At 48.6% G+C, this 16,245-nt stretch overlaps 2 protein-coding genes across 2 annotated transcripts in view; one reads left to right on the top strand and one right to left on the bottom strand.

Moving 5' to 3' along the window:
- AMN (amnion associated transmembrane protein) overlaps positions 1-5,913 on the top strand; it is a 20,835-nt gene extending 14,922 nt beyond the window's left edge. The window contains exons 6-12 of the mRNA XM_009999799.1: positions 141-278; positions 380-488; positions 1,571-1,653; positions 2,086-2,272; positions 2,976-3,150; positions 5,431-5,533; positions 5,803-5,913. Coding sequence (XP_009998101.1) covers positions 141-278; positions 380-488; positions 1,571-1,653; positions 2,086-2,272; positions 2,976-3,150; positions 5,431-5,533; positions 5,803-5,913 — 906 coding nt within the window. The remainder of the gene's footprint in view (positions 1-140; positions 279-379; positions 489-1,570; positions 1,654-2,085; positions 2,273-2,975; positions 3,151-5,430; positions 5,534-5,802) is intronic.
- Positions 5,914-11,885: 5,972 nt separating this feature from the next.
- CDC42BPB (CDC42 binding protein kinase beta (DMPK-like)) overlaps positions 11,886-16,245 on the bottom strand; it is a 119,107-nt gene continuing 114,747 nt past the window's right edge. Inside the window, exons 35-38 of the mRNA XM_009999807.1 lie at positions 16,081-16,119; positions 15,835-15,946; positions 15,670-15,740; positions 11,886-13,636 (exon numbers count right to left, since the gene is read on the bottom strand). Of these exons, the coding sequence (XP_009998109.1) occupies positions 13,505-13,636; positions 15,670-15,740; positions 15,835-15,946; positions 16,081-16,119 (354 nt within the window). The 3' untranslated portion in view covers positions 11,886-13,504. The remainder of the gene's footprint in view (positions 13,637-15,669; positions 15,741-15,834; positions 15,947-16,080; positions 16,120-16,245) is intronic.

Below are 16,245 nucleotides of genomic sequence, written 5' to 3'. Positions count from 1 at the left end.
CTCCTTGTTCCCCTCCTTCCCTGTATTGGTTCTGCCACAGGGTCGCCATTAGGGTGCCCAGGGGCAGGGCTGGGTGCATGGGGACAGCAGTGGGACCTGGCTGGGGATCCTCACCTGCTTTGCTGCTCTTCCCTGCACAGGAGCTCAGCAGCCCCGAGGCCTGGGCTGGATACCTGCGGGGTCCCTCTGCCCAGCTGCAGTTCCATGGCAATGGCACTCTCCAGGTGACGGGCACCGGCTGTCCTGACAAAACCGGCTGTGCCTGCGGGAACACCCTGGTGAGTCCTCCCATTGCAATTTGGGGGGTAACACTGCAGTCTAGGGGGCTGCCATTGCGACGTGAAGGGCGAGGGACTGACGCTGCCCTACTCTCCCTTAGGATGGTCACCGCATCTGCGCGGCCCTGCTCAGGGCGCGCGGGAGGCAGTGCCCAGCGCCGGCGTGCCAGAACCCCCTGCAGCCCCTGGGCCACTGCTGCGGGATCTGCGGTGAGTGGGGGGCACAGCCCTGTACCTCCACCCGCCACACTGGCTGCCCCAGCCCCCTTCCCCTGGGTCCTCAGGGCAAAGCTGGGTGCAGGGGGTGCTGGTGGGCATGGGCTGAAGTTTTACTCTGTCGCTCTTCTTGTGGGTCCCATCCTCACCTCACGTGCCACCTTCCCAAGGCATCTCTCTGAAGAGTCAGCCTGGCTTTTGGGAGCTTGTTCTGAGGCACAGCCCTTTGTCCCTGCTTCTGGTTCATTCTGTCAGGTTGTCACAGCTCGTCAAGCTAATAGGGCTCTGCTGAGTTTATGCAGCAGAAAACAGTCAGAAGAAATGCACTTTTTCCACCATAATGTCAGCTTTCCAATGGCGTTTGTTCCATTTCATCTAAATAAAAACATGCAGATTGACAGTGTTCCTTCTGCAATGGGCTCTTCTCCATTAATCCACCTGTAAGATTCCTAAGGGGAATTTTTCATGCACAACTGGACCTAGATATAAGGTATGTCATACCAAATTCATTAAAACAGCACCATATGTTTCTCTGATGTGCTGCTAAAAGCAGAGCCCCCTGAAGCCTTTAGGAGAACCTAATATTTCAAGAAATGCTTACTTGCCTTTTTTTCCAAGGAAAACATTTGACTCGATGGCTGTAGCACAGCACCACAGGGAGTGCAGGTGTCTCCCCACTCCTCTCCCTCCACCTCCCTCTAAAGCCAGGGTAGCATTGCTGGAACACAGCTTTGCAGCCCCAAAAGCAGGTACATGCAGAGCTTCCTGAAGGGACATGTGGGAGAAAGGTTTCCAGGGAAAGCTTCTCTTTGGAATATGGTGGAAACCAAAAGCCTTTCATCAAACCCAGTTGATAGACCAGCAAAGGAGGGACAGATTGTTGGCGGAGATGTTTTTCTGGGCCGCACTGCCCAGGCGGGGCTGTGGAGCTGCCTCTCCTGAGCTCAGCCAGACTGGTTTCATGGAGGTCCTAGAGGATCCCCGGTGCCATTGGTGGCAGTCAGAGCTGTGCTGCTGTGGCAGTTTTCTGCTTGGGATTGGTGACCATGTCATGTCTGTCTGTTTTTGGGCTGCAGGAGCCACCATTAACCTGGATTTCAGTCCTGATTTCGACCTGCAGAAGTACCAGGACAGACTCGTGCAAGCCTTGCTGAGCCAGGTACATCAGCCCACTGATCAGGAGGGGGCTAATGAAACCACAAGCCACTGGCCACATCTGCCATGACTCAGTGCTGGTGGGGCTGTCTTGTTACAGGAGTCTTGTTCTGTTGATGCTGAGCTGAAAGCCTGCTGCCTGCCCTCCTTACAGCTGCACACATCTTAACAGGCTTTCATGGGGGTGTTACATGAAATTGCACTTGTCTCCATGAGGGGACACCACGTGCTGGTCACACTTTGGAAGGGAGGGGAGATATGAACCTCTCATTTGGGAAAGGCACAGCAGTAACAGGGATGGCAGCTCTGTGGTGGCACTCACATGAAGATTTGTAGGTGAGCCTTGCTGGTGCATCCATCATGGCTGTCTGTAAAGGTGACTAATTTCTGCCTACCACTCTCATGGCCTTTACGTGTCTCCTTCTGTTTTGAAAAGCCCAGGTATGCCAGCGTGCAGATGGCCATATCCAAGGTGCACAAAGAACAGACCTTCCTGGGAGTCGTACCCCGAAGCTCCACTCCTGTCATCCAAATCGTGCTGATCGATGATGGAGCAGGAGTGCAGACTGGCACCACTGCAGAGCAGCTGGCAGCAGACATCATGGAGGACATAGCACAGCATGGTAATGCCACTGTCCTCCTCAGTGGCTCCCCTGTGGGTCCTCCAAAACCCACTGCTGTCCAGAGCTCCTTGTGCCCTGGCAGCAGCCTTTGTCTCCAGTTGGGTTTTTAATGTCTCCAAGGATGGACACTCTACAACATCTCCAGGCAACCTTTCTTATATTTAAGTGGAATTTACTGTATTTCAAATTTTGCCCATTGCTTCTTGCCCTGCCACTGGACACTGCTGAGGAGAGCCTGGCTCAACACTCCAGCTGTGTCTCACCAGAGTAGCCCAGAGGGGAAGGGTCATCTCCTTTGACCTGCTGGAAACCCTCCTTCTCATGCAGCCCAGGATGTAGTTATCTTTCCATGCTGTGCCTGGCCGTGGTCATTGTGGTGCCCACCAGGACAGCCAAGTCCCTTGCTGCAGAGCTCCTTTCCACCAGAATGCTGCCTGTGGAGGCAGCTGTGTAAGGTGGCAGATGCTGATAAGCATGTATGTCACAACCTGGTGGTTGTGGCCTGGGTAGCAGACCCACACGGGCTTGTCCCAGTTGAGTCCACCCAGCTGTGTATCCCACCTCCCATCCCTGGGGAACATCAATCAGGCAGGCAGGCAGTGCAGCTCCCAGCTGCAGGCTCCCTCTGCCCTGGGCACAAGTTGATGTGTGGATGTGTTGCCCTGTCCTGTTCTCACCCCTGTTTCTTCTTGCCCTTTCTCAGGTGAAGCACTAGGCATTGCAAGTGGCAAAATGGAGGTGGCCACTGGCAGCACTTCCAGCGGGCAAGTGGGGAGCCACACACCGAGCGGGATCACGGCGGGGATGGTCCTGGGGCTACTCTTAGGTCTCCTGCTCCTTGGAGGAATCTTCTTCCTCTACAGAAAGGGAAAGCTAAGGTAAGAGTGGGGCTTCTGTTGGCTGTGCATTGCCAGGCTTCTTCTGCCTGGGGGCAGCTGTCATGCCAGGCTGTCCTTCCAGCTAGCCTGGTGGCACAGGGGCACACAGTGCTGCCCAGAGCTCCCACAGTCTGCTGGACCAACTATTACTGCTTCATAGAATCACAGAATGGTTTGGATTGGAAGGGACCTTTGAATGATCATCTAGTCCATCCCGCTTTCTTGTGGGCAGGGACATCTTCCAATAGACCAGGTTGCTCAAAGCCCCACCCAGCCTGACCTTCAACACTTCCAATTATGGGGAAGCCACAAATTCTCTGGGCAACCTCTTCCAGTGCCTCATTTCCCTTGTACTGAATTATTTCTTCCTTATGTCTAATCTCTGTCTACCCTCTTTTTTGTTTAAAATGGTTGCCCTCATTGTTCCTCATGGTTTATTGGAGGTGAGGTGGCTGAAAGGCACTTCTATACTCTTGGACTGGTACCTCAGCCTCTTTCATGGCCAGGAGGAGTTGCTTCTTGGCACGGTGCAGCGTGCTTTGGTGGGAGCAGGGCTGCAGAAGCTCTCTTGGAGCTCTGCATAGCCTGGTCCTGCTGCCCAGGAACATCTGCTGTTCCTGGTAACCATTAGCTTGCAGCCCTGCTGGGGGGTGGAGGCTTGAAACTACCAGCTGCTAAATAGAAGTGCATCAAAATAATTCAAAACACTCATCCCACAGCTTTGTAGCCGTGAAAGGGAGTGACAGCATCCAAAAGCAAATGTGGCTTCTTGTGCATTAGTTGCTTGTGTTGTGCAGAGAGATGGCAGGATGCATGGCCTGTGACCACACTGCAGCTGGGACCCAGTCAAAAATGCTCCTTCTCCATCACATTTTGCCTTCACAGCTTGGAGATGGACTCCAGCAGTGAAAAGGGCATCTCAGCAGTGCCCACAGCAGAGTTTGCAGGGCACTCACATCTGCTCCCCTCGCTCATGCATCCATCTTCATGAGGAGGGTTTTGCAGGGTTCATTGGTGGATGTCTCTGTGTGTGTGGCCATCTGCTGAGTGGCTGCTCCTTGTCTTACCTACCTGACTGCAGGCAAGGGAGATGGACCCTTTGTATTTTAAAACCAGGGAGTGGGAATTGCTTAAGTTTGCACATGCAAAGTGCACTGACCTCTGCCAGGGGTGGCTGAGCTCACACTGGCCATGTCAGAGGCTCACAGGTCAGGTGATCTTCTCACTCCCAGTTCCTCTGCTCGTTTTCCTGCTGCAGAGCAGGCCAGGGATACTTGCCCAGGGATTCTTGCTGACATGACATTTCCTAGCAATAAACCCACGTCTTCATTTAATTTCTAAATAAAACTCCCAGCCAGTAATTGCTACTTGATGATTTATCTTACACTGACACTTCTTTGGAGGCTGGATAGGCCTTTGAAACCAGCTCTGTCAGCAGTGAGAGGGAAGTTCATGTAGCTACAGGAGATAGAGCTGAACCTGAGCCCGGGCCACGTCCCTGGCCAACCTGCTCCTACTGTGTGTCCCCAGGTGGCTCCAGGGCTGTGTCCTTTTGGGCAGTGCTGTCTTGTGTAGTGGAGGCATCCAACACCAGCAGGGATGCTGAGAATTAGGCAGGAGGCTCTGGGAGCCTGCAAACAGTCTGTCTCCATGCAGCACAGTCATCCTTACTACCAGCAAAACAGTGAATTTAGCTCATTTCCACCAAAAAGAGCCTGGTCCAGCCTCAGTGCAGACAGCACAGCTCCTCTGGTTGCATATATAGAGCCTGTGGTCACAGTGGTCAAGTGTCAGTGGGCTCTCAGGACCTGCAGTGATGTGTGTGTGGAACCACTGCTGAGCCCACTCGCAGCAGGTGCCTGGTGCAGGGGGGTGATGCATGATGACTGGGGCCCTTAGGAGAAGAGTAATGAAGAAAGTAATAAAAGTAGTGATGGTGATTAAGATGATAAAATGGTAACATGATAACAGTAATGATAAAAGTAATTAATGCTTGTTGAGATTGCTGTGGGAACAGGTGTCAGTGCTGTGGCAATTCTTTTGAGGACACAGGGGGAGAGAGATGGTGCTGAAGCAAAGCCTGTGCCAGAGTTGTCTGCCTCTGACAAACTCTGGATGCAGCAGATTTTACCAGGGTAAGGATACAGACACCCCATTTCAAAGACAGCCTGAATCTTTGCCTCCATATTTTCCCATCCACCTCTTGAAGATGCAGTTTCACCCGGGGGAGCTGCTGGGGCAGGAGGGATGAGGGTGGGTGATTCCCAGGTGTCTCCCCAGGTTGCCCACCCTGCGCCTGCCCCGGCCCTGGGACAGAGCAGAGGACCCGGCATCCCCTGCACCAGACACTGACAAAGGCTTCGACAACCCCATGTTTGACGTGGTGAGTCACCACTGCCTGGGACACAGGGGTGCTTGTGGCTGTGGGCAGGAGGTGGCGGGGACACAGCCAGGACCCTCTTGAGTGCCAGTGGGGCTGCAGGGGTGCAGGGCTCATGGTAGGGATCCTCCTTTCTGCAGGCTGGGAGTGGGTTGTGGGATGGCCCTGGTGTCTTGCTCCTGGGCTGCCACAGGGACTCAGTGCTGAAGGGTTTTGCCAAGGGTTTTGCTTCCCTTCCCAATCTGTTGCTTTTCCCTCACTTGCTGCTGCAGGAGCCACCCAGTGCTGACCCTGGAGAGGAGACACCACAGGAGAGTTCTCCCAAAGACCACCAGATCTTCTACCTCAACCCTCTGTACAATGCGAGTGAGATGGACACCTGATGGTTTGGCTTCATGCTGGGGGCGTGACCTCTGTGGGGGACACTGCTGCCTCTTCAGCCCTCACAGCCCTTTACTTCACTCCTGGTAGGATCTGAAACACAAGCAGATCCCTGAATAAAATTGTCAGCGTGGTGATGGAAACCACAGCAGATCTTTGCCGTTAAGGCTTAGGCACACAAGCACAGCCTCCCTAGTGTTTCTCGGTTTTAAATTTTATTTTGTAGGTATCAGTCTTTTTAGACATTTCAACATTGAGATTTGGGTCTCAGATGATATCTGGGGAAGTTGGAGTCTAACTCAGCACCCCATGCTTTAGCCAGCACAGTGCTGGATTTGCCCAGGGCACGCCGCAGGTTGAAGGATGCATCCCTGGATGCATGACTGAAATTCAGTGCTCAGACAGATTTATAAATGTGGCCTGGAGCCTGCAGGGCTTGGACCCAGTAGTTGGGTTTGAAAGGAGGTGATTTTGCTTTCCAGCAGTGTGTTCAGTGCTGAGGTATCTCTGCATGGAGTCCCCTGTTCCTCCTCTCAGGGACCTCACTCCCACCCGGTGGGCACAGGGGTCTGTCCTGAGCAAATATTTCCTTCCTCCTGTGCTGAACCACCTGAGCTTTGTCCTTTCTCTGGCACCTGGGCTCATGGTTCTAAGACCCTCTTGGACCTACCTAGGGATTTATCGTGTTATTCCCTGCAGTGGGAGAGCCATCTTTTTGTGGTACAAGGGGATAGTTTCAGTGGCAGCGTTCAGGGTTCCCTGGAAAGATGGAGGCAGGAGCCCAGTGGCTGGGGAGAGTCACTCTGGCCCATCTCTGACCAGGGTCGGGGTAGCAGCAGCACCCAGGGACCTCGTTGGTGGTGGTGTTTGGGGCCTGGTGTGTCTCACATACTCACATCTGCCTGCAATGTCAGGCAGTGCTTCATTAAGAGAGTAGATCTGATGGGTGAGGCTGTAATTATGGAGATGTATGTAAATTTATGCAAATTTGCATTCTGCTGGGTTTTCAGTAGGGCTTGTTGGCATATTCCATAAGGAAGAAGCTATTTTGAGTTTATTATATTTTGTTCTAGTCTCTGAAAGACATAATCCCTTCTCAAAGACCTGGGAACTCATCATTAGGTGCATCAGAGCCCTGACAAAGGGTGATGAGCAGCACGCAGAGGTGAGACCAGCCCTGGAACCCCTGCCCACAGGGAAACTTCTGAGTGGGCTGTGTGAGCAGGCAGGACAAGAAACAGGAGCCAGGCAGGGCTCAAGGCTGCCTATGGGCCCTGGCTTTTGCCATTGCTCTGTGAGCTGGGGCAGAGTTGGGGCTAGAGTCTGTGCTGGAGGCACAGGGTGGGGATTTCACCACACGTCTCTCCTGAGAGTCCCCTTGGGCAGCACGGAGATGAAAAGCAACTTGCTCTGGTAGGAGCTTCTGCTGCAGCTCTCAGGTAATTGGTGCTGGAGGACACCATCACCAGGCAGCTCAAAATGCAGAGGAAGCCATTGCTGCAGGTGGTGGCTGACACTGGCAGATGACAAGTGACACTGGTGATACTGACACCATCCCAATATCCTGTAGCAACTGCATCTCTGTGGAGAGAAGTAACCCAGGGACAGGTCCCCAGAGTTCACCCCACAGCCCAAGGAAAATCCCTGTGATGTGAACCCAAGGGACAACCCCTCACCCCAAGCTGGACAACACCCCACTGCCAGGAGGCTGGTGCAGATGGGGTGCAACATGTTCAGCCCATGCATTGCTTGCTGGCGGGGTGATGGTGCCATGATGTTTCCATGGTGCCTGCAAGGGGAGCTACAGCATCCATTGGCCACCTCGGATGGGTCTTGCTGTGGAGGGGTAAGTTCATATCCTTTACTTGGTGCCTATGAGAGCCTTTCTGTGCTCTTTACTCCTCCCTCTCCTGTTTTTGGGCCCCTCATCCTGGCATCCCCGTGACGTGTGCTGAGTGAGAGGCAAGAGCTTCCCATGGTTGCACACCAGGGGAGGGAAAAGACCACCTGGCAGCAGCAGGGACCATTGCACAAGATGATGGCAGGATGGTACTTTCCCCTGCGAGCAGATGAGGACATCAGCTCTGCATCCTGCCAGGGATTTCAGCGTGAGCTGTGGGCAGGCATGTGCCCATGGGCTGGGATGGCCTTGAGGACACGCAGCTGATGGCACAGCTGGCACGGTGGGCAGCAGGTCACCCTGCAGCAGGGATCACTGCCTGGCCACCCGTCCGAATTGGGGTGTATGGATTTGCTGCTGGCGAGGCTACATGTTTAAAATTCACTAGCAGCTCGAGGTCACTTCCACTAGAGGCTTTAATTAAAGTAGAGATCAATTTTTGTCAGCGGACTAGCAGAGCACATTCTGTACTTTTCCTTCAGGAGCCACGTTCCCTCGCTCGTACAGAAAGCGTCACAGGGAGGGGGGAGCTCTGCAGGAAAGGCTGAAGCACCGGAGTCACTTTGTGATGCCAGGGGCCAACAGCTGCTGGAAAAGCAGCTGCATCCATGATCACTACCCTGCGCAGCAGGACGCAGACAGCCCACACTGCAGGCAGGGTGATGCAGTGGCTTTTGGTACGTAAGGGTCTCCCCTGGGATCCTGCCTAAACGAGGAATATAATTTGCAGACATCTTTGCTAAGCAGCACATCAGGTGAGGGGTTTATGTCACCCAGGCTGTGCGTGGCACTGCTGGGCACCTGATGGCTTTGTTTTCCTCTTGGTTTTGAGAGTCAAGGCCCCCCCGCCGTGACAGACTGCCACAAAATGCATTCGTGTTATTGGCAAGATCTCAGGAGTGATTGCTTCCCGGGGTTTTAAAAGAAAAAGCAACCTGCACACTTTTAATGGACACCAACCCCTGCCATTGTGCCTTCCCTCCACACGCCACAGCTCCTCACAGAAGTTGTGCAAATCCAGCTTCAGACAGTGCAGCGATGCTCAACATACCTCCCAGCCTACAAATACACTTGTCCCTATGTATTTCTTTTATTTTTATTTTTATTTTTATTTTTTTTTTAGCAGGAGGTAGTAGAAAGGGAGGGGATCTGGGGGGGGGTGGCACCACTGGAGAGCCAGGGCTGGCCAAGGCGCTGTGGGGTGGCAGCAGAGCTGTGGCAACCTCCTCCCTCAGCGCAGGGCTCCGCACTGCTCTCCCTCCTGGGACCTCAGAGCAGGGACTGCACGAAGAAACTGGAAAACGGGAGATGCAGCAAAAAAAATCGGAGGGATTTATCTATGGGAAAACAACCAATAAAGCTGCATAAACTTGTGCAGTCAGGTGACCAAAAGGAGAAGGAAAAAGAAAAAAAAAGTGCTGCAGCTTACTGGGGAGCAGGGAAAATATTTGCTGCAAGGACGGGGAGCTCGCTGATTCCTGAGCTCATGTTCCTCCTCTGGCTGGAGCGCAGCATTGCAGGTCTCGCTTGCTGAGCACGTCCTGCTGTCTTCTCCTCTTGTCCTCAGCTAACCCTGCCGGCAACGCTGCGCTGAGCATCTCTCGGCGCTGGGACATGCTCTGCCACTGCCCGGCTTTCCCTGGCATCCCACAGCAGGTGAGCAGCCAATGTCCAGTCCCATCACCCCATGTTCCCTGAGAGGGCTCTGCAAGGCAGCATTGAGCTCAACCTGGCTCTTTCCAAGCACTGTGTCTTCCCTCCTGCCTCTCAGTACTCGTGCCCATGATCCTCCTTCCCCCGAACCAGAGCCCCTCTGACCCCGTCCTCCTGCCCTGTCCTGCCAGTGACAAGCCCCAGGTGTGGGGCAGCAGCTCTCAACCTCTGTGAATGGGGCTGCTCCCCCGGGCAAGCGTGGCAGCACCTGCAGCTCCTGACCCACGGGGCTGCCAGGAGCTCAAGGTCAAGCTGAAGCTGCTGAGGAGGGACAGAGGGGGACACAGAGAGGGGACTCACATTTAAAGGTAAAAGGCAGTCCAGGAGACCTCCTGGTGCTGCAATGGAAGGTGAAGGGTGGCCAGGTGAGCTTTAACTTCTGGTAACAACTTTACCTCCTCACTCCTGCCTGCTGGAGCCACTTCCTACAGAGCAGGCAGGGTGCAAACTGGAACATGAGATGCTCCAGTAGCCCAGCATACAAGAATACCATCTTTTTTTTTTCTTTTTCCTTCTAAAATGGGCTAAACTCTGCAGCAAGACAAGATTTGTGATCATGATGTGAAACCTTCCTTTGACTATTACTTTGCTTAACTGCACCCAAGGGTGCCATTCAGATCCTACAGCGATCTCTTCCCTCAAACACTTCCCTGCTTCTCAGTGCTTTAGGATACCAGTGACAGCTCTTAAAGATTTTTTATGCATCTGGTTTCTCCCAGGGAGGCTTAATCTGGCATTGTGCAGAAGAGGGAGGGTGCTAGGACCTTCAGCATTTCCACACTGAAGTCCCCTCCCTGTGATTTGGCTCTGTTAAGCATTTGCACAGCAAACATAAAGTGTTTCTGCACACTCCCAGCAGACTGCACCCATTTAGGAAGCTGTAGACAAGAGGTGCTGGCAGACGGGTTGTTCTGGGGAAGCAAGTGAGACCAGAATGTATTCCAAAACACACAACCTTTTGTGGCAAAGATCTCTGCTAGAAGTGACCAACAGGTTCTGGTGAGCTGCACACCCATCACCCCAGCTTCAGGACCTGATGCAACGCCTTTGTGAAAATGAAATGGGCAGAGAAGCTTCTTGTTCCCTGCTTAACTCAATTCCTCACTTGTGATACTAGACTGGTAGCCTCCAGGGAGAAGAAAGTGCACTGTCAGAAGAACATTTCACATTGAGTCTTGAATTTCTGCATTTCTTAAATTTCTCCTGAGGGCTTAGGAGGACTCTTGAGGTAACCAGCATCAGAAGCCTTAAGGGACTAAGAAGATTAGAAAAGGGCTGTGGTGAAGGACTTGGGTAGGAATTCTGCTCGGCCAGACTTGAGGCAAAAAAAAATAAAATAAATATGTATTCATACTGAGCTATTAATTTATTTTTCTAGAAACATTCTCCTGCTTAAATTATAACCAAGTCCTGGCACTACTGAGTGCTATGATTTAATACCCCCATAATTAAAGACTTTGTTGTCATCCAAAGTCCTCACTGTGCAGAGAAAAATCAGCTCAAGAGCAGTAGAAATGTTTTTTACAAGTCAAAAACTGATTAGCATGAATACTTGTGAGGCAGCTTCCGGCACACAGTCCTCAAACCTCCTGTCAGCTGTCCCCCCTATCCCCAGGGCAGAGTTTGGGTGCACCTGCCCCAGCCTGCTGGCCTTGCCCACATAGGTTTGATCAAGCAAGGATCAGTGGAGTCCAAAATACTAATTTAGGCCTTCCCCATTAACATAATCTGGAGTAAGATGGGCAAGACAAATCACGAAGTAACTCAGGAGCACTTGGGCAGGCAGGGTTGACAGATGCTTACCCTGGACATGCTAGAAAAGATGTTGGTGCTGTTGTAGCTACTGTGAACTCTCCACTGCTCAAACACTGGAGCATGAGGGGAGCTTTAAAAAAAATCCCCTTTATTAGTCACTGCACCATTCACACACCAATACTTGAAACGTTCCTAAGTATTTCTTTGGGACTACTGCTTTGACAAGTCAAAAGCCTTTATTGTTTTATCACACTTAAAATGCCTGAAGACCCTGCAGAGTCCTTATGATGATTCAGCCATAGTATAGTAATAGAAATAATTTATAAATTAATTAATAGGGCCAGTGACTTGATGAAATGACAACTCTTAACACAAACCAAGGACACAAAACTTCAACACTGTATTCCATCACAAAGACTTCTATTGCTCCTCAAAATGCATTTATGGGCAAAAACACACACTTTTTTTGCAGCATTCAGGTAAGGACCTTCAAAGTATCTTTCAGTTTATGTAAAACCTCCATGTGAACCAAGTGAATTTACCATGAAACTAAAGCAAGTGTCAGTTGCAGACTGTTTTCACATGTCAAGACAGACGACTATGAACTTTAAAACCTCCCTCTTCTGCTTTATTGACAGGTAAATTGTTCAAAAATGTTCTCACAATTCAATAATTACAAAGACTTAGACTTACATTAAAAAAGTAAAAACCAGAAAACCCCCAAAGCAGTAGTGTCCAGCTCTAACTGAGCCCCTTTATCAAGAATCTGAGAAAAAGAGCAAGAACTGTCGAACACTTAACTCAAAAGGATTAAATGTTGACTAGAACACTCAGTTCAAACTAAAGATAAGTGCACGTCCTATACAGTGTTTCAGAAAAGAACATTAGCCATTGGTATATCATTAGCCCATTTAAACCAAATTTTAAATAAGTGACATCCAACTGTCATAAAATTGGCACAGAAGGCACACTAGTGTGACAATGACAAACTGGATATGCCAGCCACTGAATTAATTACAAGCCTTTAATGAAACATGGTCACAAATCTTTGATTACTAAACGTATAATACATGGAAGCATGAGATTAAATATACACGCAAAACATCACCACTGCACGTGGGCCATAGCAAAATATACAGGAGTGTGTTGTGCATTTTTCTACATGATCAATACTTGATTAATAATCATGGGGTCTTCATGCAGGTGAGGATACAATTAATGAGAAAAGCAGCACCCCCAGTAACACATCCTTCACGTTCCACTTTGGTAACCAATAAAACAGACTGATGTTGTAGTGTGATAAAGTCCCCTTAGATCAAGCAGATCCACGAGAAGGCTTGTTAGCTAAACCACGTAGTGTGTCCTTACACCAAAAAACCCAGGAGAAACAAACTCCTCAGAAGGAGATAGACAGGAACTAGGAATAAATTTTATTTTTTTCACAGCAGTAATTACCAATATTTTAAAAGCCCTGACTAATGACTGATTGGTGAGGACTAAAAAGCAGGGTGTGGGTAAAAGATAACTGGCAGTAGTCCTATGTACAAGACTAAAAAGTTGGTAGAAAGATAGAAAGACAGTTACGCAGCTGTATATGTAATGGCTAAATTAATTAAAAGGCCACAAAACCATAACCGACTTTTATTCAACTTCCTGGTGATTCTATTGATGTTGGAAACGACCTACAGCTTCCAAGCATTCTCCTTAAGATTTAGGAAACAAACAGTTATGGGAAAAAGGGAAAAGTGTATTCATTTGAGGATGTAACTAGACCTGCTCGCATTTCCTACGTAGAGGTCCAAATTGTGTCTAAAAGGATTTCCTGCTAATGAGACATTACATCATTCTATAGAAAAATAATATTCCTGATATTGTAGAAACATTATCAGTATCTCTCTCTATTTCTTTTTCAGCAAAAGAATAAGACTATTTACCGGTGGCCTCAAATGCTCCTATGCAATCAAACTGTGTCACAGCTGTGCAGAAAGGAATCAACCATAACTGAGCGGTGAACAATTCTGCATAAAAAGCTCAATTGCTATTTAGCAAAGAATTCTCTTCATTTCAATAGTCTGTATCTACAATTTGGATATATAATTATTCTTGTACAACACTAGAGATTCACTGTCAGTCTTGGCACTAAGCATCTGAGACAGCTCTGCCCTGCTCTTGAATACTCCATGGAGTAGTAGATGATTAAAGCCAGAATGGTGAGAGTGGTAGTGTTATGCATCACAGGTTGACTGGTCCAGTCCATCTAGTGTAAGCTGATTCCTATGAGGAGAGTTGGGACTCGGGGGACCACTTGGGTTTGAGCTGTTGGATGGAGTAGAATGTTTGGTGGAGTCTGAGTCAGGCTGTCAACAAGAAACATTAAAAACAGAAAGTCACGCTTACTTAAAATAAATTATTTACACTCAAAAGCACTCAAAAACCAGGGTGAACAATACCTACACAGCAGTGTGTATTAGATTAATTTCATAGCTAAACATTCATGCAGATACTTCCGTTATGGTTGGACTTGATCTTAAAGGTCTTTTCCAACCAGAACATTCTGTGGTTATTGTCAGTAGGCTGTAGTGCACTCCTCAAGGTGACATTCTGACCTAACAGTAATGATAGCAAAGTATGTGAAAAATGCTAAATCCCAGGCTGCTCTCCTTTAACATAGCAAAGCTTTTCTGATGGAGCCCACTGTTGTTCTAGATTCACCAGCCTGTGTCTTTTAAGCAATTTTTAAATCATCTTCAGTTGGGTGAGAAAGGAAGGAAACAAGCACATGAACTGTTTACAAAACAGCAACAGCAACAAGCGTGTGAAGTGCCTGACAAAAAGAGTGAAGGTTGCCAAGTATCAGGCTGGAGATCTGGAAACAAAATATACTTACTGGAGAAGCCCTACATCAATATCTAACAGACAGTCTATCCACAGTTATTTCCCCAGTGTTAGATTGGTTGTTGGATATTTGCCTTCACGGACAGGTCTCAGTTCACCAGGATGGCTGGCAAGTTTCCCCCTATTTTGGTGAGTTACAACTCTGAGCACTGCACACGTTCACAGCTAATGAAATACTGCACGGGAGAAGCTGGTACCACTGCAGTAAGTTATTTTCAAGAAAGGGAATATATATTTAGCAAATAGACGGAAAGGTAACTTCCTTCAAGGATGCTGTTCACAGGTTTTGCATGGATCAAACAATAATAAGATCATCTATAACAAGATTATCCTAATGTGATCCAGGTCATGCTGAGATAAAGCCAAAAGACATGGGAAAAATACTATAAAGCCAAACAGTGGTAAGAGAGCTTCCTTTTTCAAGTTTCAAGCTATTCGGTTTTTTAATTTAAGAACTTGTGAGAAATTTTAAGACCTACAAAAAAGAAAGTGTTGTAAAAATCTTAAAATGCACCATCACTTATGACTACAAAAAGCAATAAATTATTAATCATGGATTGCAATGGAATTTAGGAAGGATACTGAAGAGCAATAATTTGTCATCAGCACCTTGGAAAATTAAGACAGGCTCAGAAATACCCGTGTTCAGAGATCCCCATTTTCATAGGCTTTTAATGGCTTACTCAAGGTGACGAAGTCAGAGCACGGCTCTGGACCAATGCTTTAACTTGGGGTGTCCCAGGGCAACCTGCAAAGGCCTTGCTTCAGGAAAACACCCTTCAAAATCCAGAACATTACATGGGTCTGTAGCCGGTTACCAAAAAACACTACAAAGTTGCAAAGATACTGATGTAGTTTGCCTCCCAGTCATAATTCCTAACATTTTCCTTGCAGAGGCAATGCTTGAGCAAAGCTTGGAAGAAGATACACCCATGACAAATCAAGGAAACACAAATTATATATTTTCTCTCCTTAGATTCAGGGCCAACAGGTTTGTACAGCCAAGACATTTTCAGTTTGGTGACTACCGGCATGTAGTTTTACTCTTGCTAAAAGCAGTTTTACATATTTTAAAATATGACTCCTTCTCAAGTTACATGACAAAAAGTCTTCCTTAAGGCAGCACAGAAAATTACTTAACTAGTCATATTACTTTGGTATTCTATGCTAATAGCCTGAAGAACATTTTTGGGAGTTTTGAGGACATTTCATCAATTAGTCAAGTTTCTCTTGCCTACAAAGCTTAAGCCAAGACATAGTACTTCTTAAAATATCACCAAAAAGAACTTTTCCCAGCTTTGCTTTTGTGATGGCATATCTAACTTGCAGTTGTGTATTAAAAGCTGGAGAAAACACCTGGGGAAGAAAGACATCTCCATAAAGACCATGGTCTTTAGGAAGTATTTCCTTAGAAATTTAATTTATTGGAAAAAGGCAATACAGTCTCTACAGTAACAGTACATTGTTGGTCTCCACTGAACAAAAGCTACTTTACCTCTTTGTCAAACTCCTGGTCAGGGTCGGACATACTTCGGGAAGGCATGGCTCCTCCCACATCACTGCCACCTGCAGAGAAAGCAGGAAAAAAGGGCAGGATTACACCTCTTGTTGAACCCACAGACTACGGCTCAGAATGGACAAGCTTGCTCCAAAGCCTTACTTGATGTGGGCCACGAGATATAGGATTTGTTTCTCTGCTGCTGCTGCTGCTGCCGTGAGAGGTTAGCTGTAGATGGACAGGGTTTTTCATCCTGTGCAGCAGGTAGGACACTCTACAGTTGAAATAAAACACCTTGTTAGCTAGCAACAAAAGCTATCCAACTAGCAGTTGTTACTCATGAAAACTTTACTGTGCTTTAGAAGTTATTAGAACAACCCAGTGTTGGTAGAAAAACTCTGAACTTACTTGACCACATCCACATATTTTCAGTAACAGACACAAACCCTGAGAAAGACAGAGAAAGAACTAAGCCCCATAGCAGCCACTGGAACCTGTCAGCTAGCAAACCCTCTATGAAGGGGCAGGGAGGGACTGCACCAACAGCTCTGCTTTCCTTCCTCCTCCTGCTGA

Source organism: Chaetura pelagica, unplaced genomic scaffold (genome assembly GCF_000747805.2).
Source record: "Chaetura pelagica isolate M959 unplaced genomic scaffold, ChaPel_1.0 scaffold806, whole genome shotgun sequence".
Lineage (NCBI taxonomy): Eukaryota > Metazoa > Chordata > Aves > Apodiformes > Apodidae > Chaetura > Chaetura pelagica.
The sequence above is the reverse complement of the archived record's forward strand: the minus strand, read 5'-3'. Positions and strand labels throughout refer to the sequence as shown.